General features: G+C 36.2%; 1 protein-coding gene across 1 annotated transcript in view; it reads right to left on the minus strand.

The window, feature by feature from the left end:
* Window positions 1-19,435, minus strand: part of P4HA3 (prolyl 4-hydroxylase subunit alpha 3) — a 74,655-nt gene that overhangs the window by 38,422 nt on the left and 16,798 nt on the right. Inside the window, exons 3-4 of the mRNA XM_074216858.1 lie at window positions 16,361-16,584; window positions 12,793-12,942 (exon numbers count right to left, since the gene is read on the minus strand). Coding sequence (XP_074072959.1) covers window positions 12,793-12,942; window positions 16,361-16,584 — 374 coding nt within the window. The remainder of the gene's footprint in view (window positions 1-12,792; window positions 12,943-16,360; window positions 16,585-19,435) is intronic.

The raw sequence follows: 19,435 nt of genomic DNA on the forward strand, positions 1-19,435 counted from the left end.
AGCAAAACTCTAGTAGTGGGAGACCTCAACCTCCTGCTTTCAGATCTAGATAAATCGAATCATAAAATAAACAAGAAAGAAGTTAAGGAGATAAATAAATTGATAGAAGAACTAGATATGGTAGACTTATGGAGGAAATTGAATGGGGATATAAAGGAATATACCTTTTTCTTTGCGGTACATGGAACTTATACAAAAATTGACTATGTACTAGGACATAAAAACCTAATGATCAACTGCAGAAAGGCAGAAATAGTGAATACATTTTTCTCAGATCACAATGCAATAAAAGTAATATGCAATATTGGGCCAAGGAGATATAGACTCAGAACCAATTGGAAACTGAATAATCTTATTTTAAAGAATGAGTGAGGGGTAGCTAGGTGGCATAGTGGATAAAGCACCGGCCTTGGAGTCAGGAGTACCTGGGTTCAAATCTGGCCTCAGACACTTAATAATTACCTAGCTGTGTGGCCTTGAGCAAGCCACTTAACCCCATTCGCCTTGCAAAAAACCTAAAAAAAAAAGAATGAATGGGCCAAAAAACAAATTATAAAAAGAATAAACCATTTTATCCTGGATAATGATAATAATAATGAAACAACATACCAAAGCCTATGGGATTCACTCAAAGCGGCTCTCAGGGGATATATTATAACTTTAAATGCTTACATGAATAAATTGGAGAAAGAGGAAATCAATGAACTAAACATACAACTAAAAAAATTAGAGAAAGAACAAATTAAAAATCCCCAATGAAATACTAAATTAGAAATTCTAAAAATTAAAGGACAAATTAACCAAATCGAAAGCAAAAAAACTATTGAATTAATAAATAAAGCCAAAAGTTGGTATGAAAAAACCCCAATAAAATTGATAAACCCCTGGTCAACTTTATTTAAAAAAAGAAAGAAGAAAACCAAATTGCTAGTATCATAAATGAAAAAGGTGAACTCACCACCAATGAGGAGGAAATTAAATTAATAATCTGAAATTATTTTGCCCAACTCTATGCCAATAAATTTGATAATCTAAGTGAAATGGATGAATATTCACAAAAATATAAGTTGCCCAGGTTAAATGAAGAGGAGATTAAATACCTAAACAACCCTATCTCAGAAAAAGAAATTCAACAAGCCATTACTGAACTCCCCAAGAAAAAATCTCCAGGGCCTGATGGATTCACAAGTGAATTCTACCAAACATTTAAGGAACAATTGGTTCCAATTCTATATAAACTCTTTGGAAAAATAGGGAAAGATGGAACTCTGCCTAACTCTTTCTATGAAGCCAATATGGTGCTGTTACCTAAACCAGGAAGAGTTAAAATAGAGAAAGAAAATTATAGACCTATCTCCCTGATGAATATAGATGCAAAAATCTTAAATAAAGTCTTAGCAAAACGATTACAAGTTATCACTAGGATAATACATTATGATCAAGTAGGATTTATTCCAGGAATGCAGGGTTGGTTCAATATTAGGAAAACTGTTAGTATACTCAATCATATCAACAACAAACCTATCAGAAATTATATGATCATATCAATAGATGCTGAAAAAGCTTTTGATAAAATACAGCATCCATTCCTACTAAAAACACTAGAGAGTGTAGGAATAAATGGACTGTTCCTTAGAATAATTAGCAGTATCTATCTGAAACCATCAACAAGCATTATATTCAATGGGGAGAGGCTAGAGGCATTCCCAATAAGATCAGGGGTGAAACAAGGGTGCCCATTATCACCACTACTATTCAGTATGGTTTAGAAATGTTAGCTTCAGCAATTAGAGAAGAAAAAGAAATTGAAGGAATTAGAATTGGGAAGGAAGAGACAAAACTCTCACTCTTTGCAGATGACATGATGGTCTACCTAGAGAGTCCCAAGAAATCATCCAAAAAACTACTGGAAACAATTAGCAATTTTAGCAAAGTTGCAGGTTATAAAATAAACCGTCATAAATCCTCAACTTTTCTATATATGTCTAGCAAGATACAGCAGGAAGAGCTAGAAAGAGAAATCCCATTCAAAGTAACCTGAGACAATATAAAATACCTGGGAGTCTATTTGCCAAGACAGACTCAGAAACTTTTTGAAAACAATTATAAAACACTTCTCACACAAATTAAATCAGATTTAAATAACTGAGGAAATAGCAACTGCTCATGGATAGGTAGAGCTAATATAATAAAAATGACAATTCTACCAAAACTAAACTGCCTGTTTAGTGCCCTACCAATCAAAATTCCAAAAAAATTTACTTTAATGAGTTAGAAAAAATTGTAAGTAAATTTATATGGAGAAATAAAAAGTCAAGAATTTCCAGGAGCTTAATGAAAAAAAGTGCAAAAGAAAGTGGTTTAGCCTACCTGATCTATTATAAAGCCTACCTGATATTATAAAGCATCAGTCATCAAAACTGTTTGGTACTGGCTAAGAAATAGAGTGGTGGACCAGTGGAATAGACTAGGTGCAAAAGCAGGAGACAATTACAATAATCTGCTGTTTGATAAACCCAAAGAGTCCAGCTAATGGGATAAAAACTCCCTTTTTGATAAAAAAACTGCTGGGATAATTGGAAGTTAGTATGGAAGAAACTTAGATTAGACCAGCACCTAAGACCCTTTACCAAGATACGATCCAAATGGTTACAGGACTTAGACATAAAAAGCAATAGTATAAGCAAATTGGAAGATCAAGGACTAGTTTACCTGTCAGATCTATGGAAAGGGAAGCAGTTTATGACTAAGAAAGAGTTGGAGAACATCACCAAAAACCAACTAGATGATTTTGATTACATTAAATTAAAAAGCTTTTGCATAGATAAAACCACTGTCACCAAGATCAAAAGAAATGTAGTAAATTGGGGAATAATCTTTACAACTAATGATTCTGACAAAGGACTCATTTCTAAAATATACAGAGAACTGAGTCATATCTTTTTTTTAAAAAAACATCATTCCCCAATTGACAAATGTTCAAAGGATATGCAAAGGCAATTTACAGATGAGGAGATCAAAGCAATCCATAGCCATATGAAAAATTGCTCTAAATCATTAATTTTTAGAGAAATACAAATTAAAGCTTCTCTAAGGTACCGCCTCACACCTCTCAGATTGGCCAATATGACCAGAAAGGATAATGATCATTGTTGGAAGGGTTGTGGGAAATCTGGGACACTCTTACACTATTGGTGGAGTTGTGAATTCATCCAACCTTTCTGGAGAGCTATTTGGAACTACGCCCAAAGGGCAACAAAAATGTGCATACCCTTTGACCCAGCAATACCACTACTGGATCTATATCCTGAAGAGATGATGAAAAATGGGTAAAAAAGGGTAAAAACATTACTTGTACAAAATATTCATAGCAGCCCTGTTTGTGGTGGCAAAGAATTGGAAATCAAATAAATGTCCTTCAATTGGGGAATGGCTTAGCAAACTGTGGTATATTTATGTCATGGAACACTATTGTTCTATTACAAACCAGGAGGGGCAGGATTTCAGGGAAGCCTGGAGCAATTTGCATGAATTGATGCTGAGTGAGATCAGCACAACCAGAAAAACACTGTATACCCTAACAGCAACATGGGGGTGATGTTCAACCAGGAAGGACTCGCTCATTCCATCAGTGCAACAGTCGGGAACAATTTTGGGCTGTCTGCAAAGGAGAGCGCCATCTGTATCCAGATAAAGAGCTGTGGAATTTGAACAAAGTTCAAGGACTATTCCCTTTAATTTAGAAAAATAAAACTGGTATCTTGTTGTCTGATCTTGTTACCTCTTAGACTTCTTGTCTCTTAAGGATATGATTTCTCTCTCATCACACTCAATTTGGATCAATGTACAACACAGAAACAAAGTAAAGACTGACAGATTGCTTTCTGTGGGAGGGTGGGGGGAGGGAAGTAAGATTGGGGGGAAAATTGTAAAACTCAAATAATATCTTTAATAAAAAAATTTAAAGAAAAAATGTGATTGGGGCAATATTTAATAAAGTAAACAATAATATAAAAAAAGAAAATCAAGTAAGGGAGATAGAAGAAAAATTGGGAAAAGAAATGAGAGAGATGCAGGAAAAACATGAAAAAAGAAGTCAGCAGCTTAGGGAAATCCAAAAAATGCTGAAGAAAATAGCATGTTAAAAACCAGCATAGGTGAAATGAATAAAACAATTCAAAAAGTTATTGAGAAGAATGCTTTAAAAAGCAAAATTGGCCAGATGGAAAAAGAAATAAAGCTCTCTGGGGGAAACAAATCCCTCAGATACAAAATGGAATGGAAGGAAGCTGCTGACTTTATGATAAATCAAGATGCAATACTTCAAAATGAAAAGAATGAAAAAATTAGAAGAAAATGTGAAACATCTCATTGACAAAACAGCTTATCTGGAAAACAGATTCAGGAAAGATAATTTAAAAATTATTGGGATACCAGAAAGTAATGATCAGAAAAAAGAGCCTTGACCTCATTTTTAAAGAATTCTGACAGGAAAATTGCCCTGATATTCTAGAAGTAGAGGGCAAAATAGAAATGGAGAGAATCCACCAATCCCCCAGAAAAAGAGATCCCCCCCAAAAACCCCTAGGAATATTATAGCCAAGTTCCAGAACTCCCAAGTCAAAGAGAAAATATTACAAGCAGCCAGAAGGACATAATTCAAATATCATGGAGCTACAGTCAGGATCACACAGGACTTAGCAGAAACTACATTAAAAAGACTCATAGGGCTTGGAATATAATATTCCAGACAGCAAAAGAGCTTGAAATGCAACCAAGAATCAACTACCCAGCAAAACTGAATGTCCTCTTCCAGGGAATAAGATGGACTTTCATAAATTAGGGGAATTTCAAATCTAACTGTTGAAATGGCCAGAGCTGAATAGAAAGTTTGATCTTCAAATGCAGGATTCATGTGAAGTATAGAGAGTGGAGGAGAAGGGGAAAATATGAGAGAATTAATGATGATGAACTACAAGTATTCCTGCATAGAAAAATGATACTGATAATACTTGTATGAAACTTCTCATTTAACAGAACAGGTAGAAGGAGCTTTTATAGATGAAGCACAGGAGAGAGCTTAATTTGAAGATATATTGTGGTGTAAAAATGGAGTCAATGGCTAAACGGGAAATGTAATGGGGGTAAGAGAAAGGAGAGGTGGAATAGGCTAAGATTTTTTTTTTATTGCAATGAGCTATTGTGGGGCAGCTAGGTCATGCAGTGGATAGAGCACCAGCCCTGGAGTCAGGAGTCCCTGAGTTCAAATCTGACCTTGGATACTTAATAATTATCTAGCTGTGTGGCCTTGGGCAAGCCACTTAACCTCATTTGCCTTGCAAAAAACCCCCCAACAAAAACCTAAAAAAAAACCAACAACAAAAAACAAACAAAAAAAATGAGCTATTGTAATGATATGGAACAGGGGAAGAAGAGGGGGAATGAGGGAACTTTTGCTCTCATCAGAGGTGGCTCGGAGAGGAAACAGCAGCTATATTCAATGGAGTATACACATCTAGAGTAAGAAGGAGAGAAGGGGGAATGGGGGAAGGGGGGTGTGTGAGAGATGGAGGAGAGGGTGGACTGTGGGAGAGAGTGGTCAGATATAACACATTTCCTTTTATACTTCTTGCAAGGGGCTGGGATTGGATGGCCTGTCCGGGACCACAGGGCCAGGTGGTTGCTGGGCCTAAGGGGTGGTATGTGGGCTTGGGGCCTCTTGGCTCCAGGGCCAGTGATCTGTCTGCTGTGCCACTCAGCTACCCTACAGCACATTTAAGAAGAGGGACAGAGTGAAAGGAGAGAGAAAATATAGTATATGGTAGTGGGGAAGTATGAATGGAGGGAGTTGCGATCAGCAATGGCAATGGTGGAAAAATATGGAAATAACTTTTGTGATGGACTTATAAAGAATGTGATACACCTGCGGCAGAGCTGGAGGTGTTGGAAAAGAGACTGAAGCACATTTATAATTATTATTATAATTATTATTATTATTATTATTATTATTTGGGGGGTTGGGTTGGGTGCCTTACTGGGGGCCACACAGCTGGGTGATTTTTGGGTGTCTGAGGCCGAATTTGGACCCAGGTGCTCCTGACTCCAGGGCTGGTGCTCTGTACTCTGTGCTACCTAGCTGCCCCTACTATTATAATTATAATTATTATTTTATTTTTTTTGTTTTTTGTTTTTTGCAGGGCAATGGGATTGGGGTAGCTTGCCTAGGGTCACACATCTGGGTGACTGTTTGGTGCCTGGGGCAGGATTTGGGCTTGGGTGCTCCTGGTTCCAGGGCCAGTGCTCCATCCCCTGTGCCACCTGGATGCCCCTATTATTTTTTATTTTAATTTTATTGCTCATGAGGGTCTATATTGTTTTGGGGGGAGGGGGTATTATGTTTACTCTTAAGAATATTTTAGTAATGTATAAAAACATTTGTACAAAAATAAAAATAAATAAAAAGAATGCAAAAATCAAAACAAAAAACAAATATATTATGACACAACTGGTTTCCCAATAGATAAGTGATTAAAAGATATGAACAGCTATCAAAAATTAATAGCCAAAAGAAGGAAACTAGGAATCTTTGGATTTTCTTAAATGATCAAACCTGGTTTGAAAAAGACCAAAGTTCTTTGGGGAAGCCTAAGTTAATTTGTCTATAGTTTGTATTTACTTATCTACATGTTCAAATTATTTCTCCCAATAAAATGGGAGGGAGTAAGTGTGGATGGAGATCATCTCACATTTGTATCCATAGTAAAAGAAGTTTTCAAAAGAATTGTAAGCAGTGAATGACCATTTGAACTATACCCTGAAAATTGATAAAGATGACCAAAAAAAAACCAACTCTGGAACAGTTAATGTTGGAGTTTCTATGGGAAGACAAATATTAATACATTTCTGGTAGAGCTTGAATTGTTCCAACTCCAAGTTGGCATCAATTTAGAATTATGCAAGAAAATGACTAAGTTGTCCACAGCCTTTCACTCAGCAATCTCACTGATGGGATATAATTTAAGGAAGTCAAAGTTAGAAACGAAGGTTCAATATTCAACAAACCTATTAAAGCAACATTCTTTATGGCAGTAAAGAACTAGAAATATAACAGATATCTATTCACTGGAGAATCACTAAAGCTGAGGTACATAATGTGTAACACACATTATTCCATAAGAAATTCTATTATGTCATAAGAAATGATGACTATGAGCAACTCATAGAAATGGTAAGATTTTTGACCTTCTGCAGAATGAAAAAAAGTAGAACCAAAAGTTTACTACATATAATACCTACAATAGCATAATTGAAAAGTTCATCAGAAGGAAGCTAAACACTTGGAAACTTTTTTTAACAATGATCCTAGAGAATAGATATATTCTCTGGAATATGGAAAAGTCTATGCTAAATGCTTTACAAATATTGTCTCATTTGATGCTCAAAACAACCCTGGGAGGTAGAGATTGTTATTATCCTTGTTTTATAAGTTGAGGAAATTGAGGTTAAACAATATTATCTTATTTGATCCTCACAGCAAACGGGGAAAGTAGGTCCCACTGTCATCTCCATTTTTGCAGTTAAGGAAACTGAGATTTAAGTGATTTGCTTGCAAGTATCTGAGGCTACATTTGAACTCTATCTGCCATGCCACCTCTTTGTGACAAAAAGGTGGAGGCCTATTAGGCCTATTGGGCAGAATGTTAAATACATTGTCAAAACACTTTAGTGGAGTACAATATAAAAATGAATAAGATATATATTTTTAAACTATCTAGAGATTTTAAAGTGAGCAAAGCGAAATCATACTTTAGGAACTATTTTTTTCCTTTCTTTTTTTCTTAGTCTCATTTTGAGATTAAAATAAATGTATTCTCTAAAAATGAGATTTGCTCCAAGAAGTACAGAATCTTAGTACTTGACCTCAAAGAACATTTGATCCATGTCCAGTGGGAATTCTCTCTACAGTATCCCTGCCTTTGACTAAAGACTAAAGTGAGAAGGAATTTCCATTGAGGGGAACTTCCTACCTCCCAGGATAGGCCATTTCATTTGGGGATAACTCTAATTTTTACTTTAAATATAAATCTCCCTCTCTGCAGCCTTGACCCATTTGCTTCCACATCTGTCCTCTGGGGCAAAAGGAAATAAATCCTTCTCTCTTCCATGACCAGCCTTTCAAATAACTGAAGATAGCACTCCTCTCTCCCCTGCATCTTCTCTGGCCTGAACATTCCTAGACTTGATATTTCCTCACATCTACAAAAGAAGTGAGGAATTTGTGTATGAGAAAAGAAATATTTCCATAATGGTATCATACATGTAGAAAGCTTCCCACCCACTTTCCTGGAACTGAAAGTAATCCTGTCTTTATTTGTCTTAATGTTTTCCTTGGCTGTTCTGACCTCCCTGAGCCTGGTCAAGGGTAAAATAGAACCCTGATCTTAACAAACTTCACAGGTCAAAGGACTTGGTATCCATGAACTGATTCCCCCTTCCAGGCCCTGGTGTAGAGATCAGGATGTGGAATATTTTGGATAGTTCCAGGGCTGGCCATCCTTTGCCAAATAGCTATTCAAAGACCGCACTTTAAAAAAAAATCAGGATACATTTTCTTTCTTCTAAAATTTGTTTTAGATGACTCATTTAAAATTTTACTATGACCTTTTGTTATTACTTTGCAAATATTTTCCTTTAGCAACATCCTGTCTCCCTAGCCCAACCCATCCTTGTAGAACAACAAAATTTAAATAAAGCCCACAGAGGCAGAGATCCCATTTGATTGATATAGCATGTTCTACATATGAAGTCCCCACATCTCCAAGAAGTAGAGGGAGATACATGCTTAGATGGTCTCCAGCATTAGGGTACTCTTTCTTAAGAACAAAAGAGGCATGTTCTTCATCCCGGTTAAATCTCCATTTGTAATTATAAGCCCACTTTGATATAACAGAATACTTGCTATATACCTTCTGTTCTGGTTTGAACATATGACAAAATTACAATGAAATAATGAGAGGTGAAAAGATCAGAAAGAAAAGATCTGATGGAAATTTACTATATATGTATGTGTTATATACATATACTCCCCATATTGCATGTACATGATATATATATATATATATATATATATATATATATATATATATATATATATAGTGCATTTATTTGTTTGTTTGTCCAGACCTGGATTAATGTAGGAAGCTCTGTCAGATCCACAACTGTTCTGCAATTTATAATCTTTGAAAGTAGCCTGGGACACAGAGAAGTTAATGACTTACCAAGGGATTACACAGTTGATAAGCGTCAGAGGCAAATCTTGAGTCCAATGTCAACTCTATCCACTATTCCATGCTCAAATACAAATGTGTTGACATCAAACAACAGATGAAGCATATTTGTGCAGGAGAAGCAATCCACCCCAATCCATCCACAAGGACAAGAAACAAAGGAATACAGTAACTCAATGCTTAATAAACCCAAGAAAACAAACTTCCAGAGGAGGGATTAGCTCTTTCACAAGAGTTGCTAGGATAATTGGAAAGAAGTTTGGAAGAAAATAGGTTTAGGCTAGCATTTTATACCATATATTACAATAAACTTCAAATGAACATACAACCTCAGGATTTTGTTCTTATCCTAGGATACATCAAGATATACTTGTTGTGGTTGTGCCATCATTTTTCAGTCACGTTGACTCTTCATGATGCCCTTTGGGGTTTCCTTGTCAAAGACACAGAAGTAGTTGTCCATTTCCTTCTCCAGTTCATTTTCCAGATGAGGAAACTTAGGCAAATAGAGTTAAATGACTTGGTAAGAGTCACACAGTAGTGAATGTCTGAGGCCAGCTTTGAATTCAGGAAAATGAGTCTTCCTGAATCGGGCCTGGCACTCTATTTACTGTACATTTTAAGGTCCAGGAAATGTTCAGTCCTGTTTATTGACCTGATTGATTCATGTTTGTTTCTTTACACTTGGAATTAAACAAACCACTTAGGCTAATTTTGCCAAAAGCACCAAGAAATTCCCTCTTAATTAAAATTTTGAAAAGTAGATCAGTGGAAGATAAACAAGGACAAGAAACAGAGGAATACAGTAACTCAATGCTTAATAAACCCAAGAAAACAAACTTCCAGAGGAGGGACTAGCTCTTTCACAAGAGTTGCTAGGATAATTGGAAAGAAGTTTGGAAGAAAATAGGCTTAGGCTAGCATTTTATACCATATATTACAATAAACTTCAAATGAACATGCAATCTAAAGTGTAAGAACTCATATTCTAAAAAAAGTTAAGAGGAGAATGAAAAATGATACCTTTCATATGACTGATTAGGGAGGAGGGTCTATAACCAAACAAGGAGATCACAAATGAAAAAAGATATTTCTGATTATATGAAATTAAACTTTTTACACAAATATCAGTAAAGTAATATTTGATCAGAGAACAAAAATAGTAACTATATGTTAATAGATGTATAATTTTTATCTAACATGTATGTTTATATATAAATATAAATAAATACAGATATAATGTGTGTGTGTGTGTGTGTGTGTGTGTGTGTGTGTGTGTGTGTGTGTGTGTGTATCTTGTAAAACACTGCAAATGGAGCATGAGTTAGGCCTGAAATTAGATGGGATACTGGACTTTGCCTTCATGAAAGCTCTTTTAATGACTCTGAACTCTCTGAAAAAAAAACAACCTTATTTTTAATATCACTATTGGATTGATTTTGTTTAGCTACACATTATGGGTTACTATATTCTCTAAAGAAATTAAATATGAGCTTCACTCAGACAGCAAAGGAGAGAGCCAAGGTGAAGTTAGGTAGGTTGTAGTAGATGACAAAAAATTCCATGAAAAAGAACCAAAATAAAAGACATCATTTAAAATAAATCTATCTATCTATTTTATATTCACATCAATAGATATAGATTATATATAGATATATAGGCTGATAAGGGTGTGAGAGCAAGGAAAACCTAGAATCTATGTACTCCAAGGGTATCCTATAATTTAAAAAGAGACTAAGAAAGATCTATGCAAGTTGAGTGGACAACCTGTGGCAGATTTATAGATCAATTTGGACAAGAGACACACTGGATTAGCAGGCATGGGTTAGGTTGCAGTTGATATCATTGGAGAAAGCATCCACATTGAGATCACAGTTCCATTTGAGTATTGCATAAACAAAATCAACCAGAATAAAAAGATAAACTATTGAAGGGAAGAAAAATCTTTGTATCATATATCTGATAAAAAGTCTGATATCCAAGATATGTAAGAAATTGGCACATAATTATCTGTCTATCTGTCTATCTATCTATCTATCTATCTATCTATCTATCTATCTATCTATCATCTATCTACCTACCTGTCCATCTAATATGACTAAGAACTATCACAATAGATAAATGATCAAAAGATATGAACAAATAGCTTTCAAATGAATAAGCAGAAATTATCATTACTATATGAACAAACATTCCAAATCAGAAGAGAAATGTAAATTTAAAAACTCTAAAGTATCACTCAACATTCATCAATTGGAAAAGATAAGGGATGGATGTAGTCAATGCTTTAGGGGCTTTGGAAATACAGACATTAATATAATGTTGGTGGAACCCAGAATTGGTTTCATCGTTCTGAAAGACTAATTAAACTTTTGTAACATTTGACCCAACAATATCACTTTTGGACATATAACCCAAAGAGGTCAAAAATAGAAAAATAGGTTTACAGTGGAATCCTTACATTTAATTTTTTTTTTAGGTTTTTGTAAGGCAAATGGGGTTAAGTGGCTTGCCCAAGGCCACACAGCTAGGTAATTATTAAGTGTCTGAGACCAGATTTGAACCCAGGTACTCCTGACTCCAGGGCTGGTGCTTTATCCACTGTGCCACCTAGCTGCCACCTTACATTTAATTTTTAAAAATAAATATGAGATATATAAAAAGCAGGTGCTTAATAAATGTTTATTGACTAAAGCAATGCAAAGGAAGAGACAGAAGAGTATACACATTGAATGATTTAATATTATTAATAATATTGTTTATTTAGAAATTGTTTTATAATTTTTATAACTATATATTTAATGTAGCCATATATAAACATAATATTAAAAGAAATAAATATTTGTATAGATAAATTTTACAATTGTTATAAATTGTTTATACAACAAATAAATATTCATTCAATCAATATGCATGCTATGAATGCTGTATACTAGCTCCTAAGGAAAGATATAAAATTTAGCTTAACAGCTCTTTTGGTAGTGACAAAGAGCTCAATCTGGGTAGCCTGGGGATGGGGTAGGGTGAGATTTCATCTATTGAGGAATGACTAAACAAATTATGATGCATGATTGTAATGGAATATTATTGTTCTGGAAGAAATAATGAAATTGGCAATTTAGAGAAATCCTGTGAAAACTGATACAGAATGAAGTTAGAAAAAGCTGGAGAACCATTTATATGATAATACAACATTACAGAGAAAAATAACTTTGAAAGACATGATAATTGATCAATGTAATGATCAACTCTGATTCCAGAGCACTAAGCAATCTCCCTACCTCTTGACACAGAGAGGATAGATTCAGTATGAGGAATCAAACAATCTTGGATTCTACCAATATATATGGAAATTCCCATATTGTTTGTTAACTTCAGAATTTAAAACAGATTTAAATCAGATGTTGTCTCTGCCCTCCAGGAGCTCATGCTTCAGATAAGAGTTGTACTAGATGACCCTTACAACCTAATAGTTTGATTCCCTCTGTCCCCTCAATACTCCTACCTGGAAATAAGCAAAAGCCAAGTAGTCCAGAGCATCTTCTAGGCTCCCCTCATCCTCTGTATTCCACTCCCCATAGGAGCCTCGGAAGAGGCTCACAGCCACTTCTAACCATGTGATAGCATGGTAGTAATCTCCCATGTCATAGGCCACCTGCAAAGGAACCAGAAAAGTCACAATAAAGCCCTTTTTGTCCTTTCCCACCTCCTTCACCAAGTAAGGAAGCAATGTAGAGACTTAAGTGATAAGGGAAACTTTGGATTTCCAGTGGGAATCTGTATCATCACCAATTTCCAAGTCAAAGCCTATGAGAAAGGATTCATAGATTTGGAAAGTACATTGACCTAGGGAGTCAGAAGATTTGGTTTAAGTATTGGACCTGTTACCAATTTTTTTTATTTGTTGGCTTAATATTGGATAAATCATTTGATCTCTCTAAGCCTCAGTTTACTCATCAGGAAAAGGAGATATTGATATTTTTACTATTTTCTTTTATTGTGAGATTTAAATAAAAAAAAATCTCAAAGATTTTCTACATGGTTTTTTTTAAACTTCATTTAGCCTTGACCAAAATATTACTTGGAAGCCTTTTTGAGGTATAGAAATGATTTCTATTCTCAAAGGTATTGCCCCAGGTTCATGGTATATTTTGATAGATCCTACCAAGATAGAAATGCTTTGAGTGCAGGCCTGGTAAAAAAACTATTGTCTGAAGACCAACCTAACTAAATTCAGAGAGTTTCATAACTAGGTTTGCCACAGAAGTAGGGGAAGAATGTTTCATCTAATGTTAACCAAATTTGGGAATTATAGAGGAGGGAGTTGGAGGGAATGCCCATACCTACACCATCACAAATTCTTGAAATGATGAAGAATGTGGAAGCTTGGTGGACCTAGTAGATAAGAGGGTTGGGTTTTATCAGTAGACATGAAGACCTGAGTTCAAATGTAGCCTCATACAATTATTAGCTATGTGACCTTGGGCAAACCATTTAACCTCTGACTGTCTCAGTTTTCTTAATTGTAAAATGGTGTAAATAATGACCCTCTACCTCCCAGGATTTTGTGAGGATCAAATGAGATAATATTTGTAAATGCACACAGTGGGTATTTAATAAATGATTGCTTCTTTCTTTCCTATAAATCCCAGTTATTGTTATTTTTATAATAATAATATCTTTATTGTATGGTATATATTATATATAATATCATATAGTCAATATAAAAGCATATTTCCTCATGTATGTCTAATTAACAAGCATTTATTTTCTCTCTCCTATTTCCTCCTTCCATAACTAAAGAACAAAAAAGAAAAAGAAAATTATTATTAGACTTTTGGAATACCCTATTGATCATAAAGTACACAAGGTAAATGTAAACCTTGTATTAAATGAGCTCTTGGAAAGGTAAAATCATTTTTGCCTGGGAGGACCAGGGGAGGCTTCTTGGTGGAAACAACAGAATTGAATCTTTAAGGATGAGTAGGATTTTAGCTTTCAGAAACTAAAGGAGAGTATTCTTAACTTACAAAAGAAATAGGCAAAGGCGAAGGGATCAGAGTGCTCCAGATGGAAATAGAAGACAATGGTAATTCAGATATTCTAGAACATTACAGATAAGAGGAGACATAAAGCTGGAATAAGAAGGTCTGGAAACATCAGGGAAAGTAGAAACGTCATTTAGCAATCAATTGGGAACCATAGCAGGGACTCGAGCAGATGAGTGATAAACAGATCTGTTCCTAAGAATATTATTCAGGTGTTGTTGTTTGTTCTTCATACTCAAAGAGGACTGTGACATCAGGGATATGATGCCATGACATGCAAGTGAATGGGATTTAAGTTAGGGAGGACTGTGCAAAGTCACCAGTCTCATGCTTCCTCTGGAGTCACCTGGATTCAGTGACCAGATAGGTAGTGGTATGTAGGATGGGTTAGAGTAGGGAGAGAGTGGAGAACAGATCTATTGGAGGTCATTGCCATAGTCTAGGCAGGTGATAACAAAAATTTGGACTAAGGCAGAGGTTGTGGGAATGCCTAAAGAAGAGACATACAAGAGTCTCCCTACAGTCAGATAATATTTGGAGGGACTTTAGCTAAACAGATTAATTAATGAATAGATTGTATGATGTAGTAGCAACAGCACTTGGTCTAGGAAGTCTGGCTTCAATAAATATTAGTTCTGTGATCTGGTCCAAGTTTTTGAGTTTCAATTTCTTCTATAGAAATTGGACTTGGACTGTCTACTTCAAAAGTAAGTTAGAGAGCCAGCTAGGTGGCGCAGTGGATAGAGCACCAACCCCTAAATCAGGAGTACCTGAGTTCAAATCCGACCTCAGACACTTAATAATTACCTAGCTGTATGGCCTTGGGTAAGCCACTTAACCCCATTTGCCTTGCAAAAAAAAACACCCTAAAAAAATTAAGTTAGAGAATACCTTTTATAAATCTAATTAAATGTTATAGAACTGGGAACTATTTTTAACTGCTATCTTACCTCTGTTACTGACTCAGTGTGCTTGAGGTTCTGTGCCTCAGTTTCCCTAGCCATGGGTAGGGTGGGAAGTAAAGTATATTTAATAAAAAGTGACTGTACTGTAGGTTGTTCTGCCAAGGAAACTGTTTAAAACAGGAACATTTCCAAGTAGCTTCTAGGAAATGACCCACTGAAAGGAGAACATCTGGTTTTGGTTATTGAGAGGTCCCTTCCTGCTGGTGTCACATATGTTATAGACATACAGGAGAGCACAGAAACACTGCTTTGAATTTTAACTAACCACAAGCATACCTCTCTGAGCTGACTTTCCTGAACAATAGTTTAACATGATGAGCTTATGGTCTGGTAAGCCTTTGTTTGGGTCTTTGAGTCTTTCAAAGGAGGGTGTAGATGAGCACACTGAGGGAAATGGGGGACATCCCAACTGAGGCTTCCCCTCCAACACAAAAAAACCTCATTGTGAAGAATGGAATCCCTCCAAATCTCCAAACTGACTGTAATAAGTCTGAATCACTCTTTGGTGTTCAAAAGGGCCGTTGTAGGCATTTGTGAAAGTGTCTCATTCTGTGTTCCATTGCCTGAATAATCTTCCTAATGTACAGATTCTATCACGTCAGTCCTCTGCTCAAGTCCTGGCTATAGTTCCAGCAACTTGCCTTCTGGAGAAAGAAGAAAGTGTTTGGACAGCATCAGACTCTCAGATAGAAAAAATGCCAGAATCCCAGTCAAACCCACACTTTTGCTGATGGGAAACCAACTGTCCTTGGAGCAGTCCAGTTCAAAATTCTCATTGTTAGAAATGCTATTCTTTCTGTTGAGTTAAAACTTGCTTCCCTCTCCCTCCCCTCTACTGCTTTTAGTTCTTTCCTCTGAGGCCAAGCAGAGTAAGGCTAAGCCTTGGCTGATCTTCAAACACTAGAAGTATCATATTCTTCCTAAATTGTCTTTTCTTTAAGTCCCCTATACTCAGTTCTTTCAACTGATCTTCCTAGAATCTAATCCCATCCCCACCTTGGGGTCTCCTCTGGGTCTATTCATTTGTCAGCAGCTTTTTTAAAAAAAAGAATACCTTTACCTTACCCACGTGGAAGCAGTCATCTGCTGAGAGGGGAAAAACTTGATTGGGTCTGTATAAGTCCGTGACAACAGAGCCAGTGACTCTCTGAAAAGCCCCATGTGCTAGTCCTTTCACACTCAGCATATACACATCCTGTAGACGCATCAGGGCCCGGGCGGCCCCCTCAAGGTCCTCAAAGGCTGGGAGGTCCTGCTCCACTTTCACATAGCCATCCTTCAAGGCTGCAAAGTCATAAAAAATATGCATTCATTCATCTGACATTTATTGAGCATCTACTACATGTGAGAATAATAATATGATTTTTCCTACTCAAAGAATGTCAGTGTTGCAGAAAATGTCAGATCTAGGGAGGTCTTTAATCTACAGAATCTTAGAGCTGAGAGAGACATTAGAATATAGAATGTCAGAGCTGGGAGAAGTCTCAGAACACAGAATGGTAGAGCTAGAAGGGACTTTCAAACATAGAATGTCAGAACTGGGAGGAGCTTAGAACATAGAACAGAACATAGAATATCAGAACTTGAGACTATAAAAACTGAGGGGGGGAGGTCAGAACTCTGGAATACATCATATTAGAGTTGGAAGAGATTTTAAAATCTCGAAGGTCAAATATAGGAGGGACTTGAAATTACAGAATCTCAGAGCTGGAAAGTGTCTTAGAACACACTTTTAAAGCCATAAGAAACAAACTAATCCAACAAAGATGAAGAAACTGAGACCTAGACAGAAATGACCTTCACAATGCATGTCGATGTGACTAATATGACGATGTAATAGTATGAATACAAAGCTATTAAGTTACAGAATTGGTTCTTGAACCCAGGTCCCCTGATGCTTACAAAGATGTCTGCAATTGTTTAGTACCAAACTGGTAGTACCCAAACATTCTTTTCCCACTGTTCCAATTCCAGGACATTGAACCTTAAGAAAATTTTCCCTAAGACATCAAACATTCAGTTCATTATAATGTACCATGGACCTCCAGTTCCCTAACTTTATACTAAAGATGTATAAATCTTTGACCAGCATCTACTTTCTGAAGAAAATGTGTGTGTGTGTGTGTGTGTGTGTGTGTGTGTTTGTGTGTGATTAAAAAGTTCAAGAATTCCCCTGTCCTACAGCAGGATCCTTTTTTCATTGTTCAGTTTACAAGGATCAAATACTAGCCCTTTGATAACATTACTCTCCTTCCTGTTCCATCACAATCTCTCTCTCCTTTCCACCAGAGGAATCGCTGATCACCTCCATCAATATCACAATTGCATTATAGTGTGTTCTGGATCACTTCATATTGTATATGTCTCTTGTGCACCTACTGGCTATGATACTGTGACCTGTGATACAGGTCCCTTAACTTCTTAGGGCCCTCCTAAGACTAGAAGAGGTCAAGGGGGTGCCAATTTGTATTGTGAGAGGGAGTTTCCTCACCTGAGAGATTGCTATGCTAATAAAATGATAGATCCAATTTCTACTACCCTTTTGTATTATTACCATATTACATTGTACCACTGTAGTAATTAAAAATTCAATCAATGTTTAATCAATACTTACATAGTAAAGTGAGCAAGCCCCATGTTAAACATCAGCTCAAGTTCCTGTTCTCATGGTCAAGTCAGACACAAATGCAGATAACTATAATATGCAACATTCAAAGAGTGCATTAAAGAGTTATCAGGAATGTGCTGTGTAAGATCTGAGGGGAAAGGTCATTAATAGAAGAGGAGGATCAGGGAGGAGAGAAGAGGAAGGAAACCAGGACCTTTCTGGAAGACTAGAGTCTTAGGTTTGGTCTTAAAGGATGGCTAGATTTGAAGGATGGGAAGAATATAGGGGATCCCATGTAACAGGTGCATAGGTTATTAATAGTATGAGCAAAACCATTAAGGCAGGAAGCTGCCTGGGGTATTTGGAGGATAAAATAGTCTAATATGGCAGGATCGTGTAGAGATTAGTAATGTGGGAGAATAGTCAGATAGTTATGGTGTTATTATGAAGGGTCTGAACTTTATGGTTTGAACTTCAAAATAAGGCACCAAATGTTAGAGTGTTAAATACGGACAAGATAGCCCAGTTTCAAAGCTTCCCTCCCATGTGACAAAGGGAAGTATGGAGCAGATAGGGGGAATCCCTGGTTCTGGGGAATAAGCCAGGAAGAGAGATCCAAATCACTGGCAGATTTAAAAAAAATGTGAACATCACTCACATATTAATCATTCTTTCACTTAGTGGCTTAAAGTTTGCAAAGTGCTTTCCATGTATAATATCATTTGAACCATAAGACAATCCTGAGAGGTAGTTAATAGTAAATGTGTTAACAACCAGTTCCCTAGAGGGGAAAAAATAAGTTGATTTTGCATTATTACATTGTTTTTGTCACTTTATTAAATCTAAATAAGCCATAAAACAATCATGTGCTGTTTTCAAGGTATAAATGCTCACACTGATAATTTAACAACTGACTTTCTTTAGGGGTCAGTTACAGGGGCAGCTAGGTGGCACAGTGGACAGAGCACTTATGCCATGGAGTCTAGAGGATCTGAGTTCAAATCCAGTCTCAGATACTTAATAAATTACTTAGCTGTGTGACCTTGGTCAAGTCACTTAACCCCATTGCCTTGCAAAAGCCCAAATAAAAAAAAATAAAGTCAGTTCCCATTTTGCAGAAAAGGAAATGAAGGAACTTTCCCGTGATCACACAGCTAGTAAATATAAAAGGCAGGAGGCAAAACCTAGTCTTCCTCAATCCAAATTTGACTTTCTATTCACTGTGCTGAGTTAACTCTTGCAAAATGTGCCACAAATACTTATTAATGATCAGCAAATACCCAAAATTAGAAATGAGGGTTCAATGTCTCTGATCAAATAGAAGAAGCAGCTTAGGGATAGTGGAAAGGACTCTGGGCTCAGAATCAAAAGACTTGGGATGGAATTCTGGCTTTGGAATTTACTAATTGGGTGACTCTGGGCAAGTCACAGCACTGCTTTGTACCTCAGTCTCCCCCACCCGTAATAATTGCTAACATTTATACAGAGTATCCAAAAAGTCTCAGTGACATTGCAAGTTATGAAAGT

Source organism: Macrotis lagotis, chromosome 1 (genome assembly GCF_037893015.1).
Source record: "Macrotis lagotis isolate mMagLag1 chromosome 1, bilby.v1.9.chrom.fasta, whole genome shotgun sequence".
NCBI classification, from domain to species: Eukaryota; Metazoa; Chordata; class Mammalia; order Peramelemorphia; family Peramelidae; genus Macrotis; species Macrotis lagotis.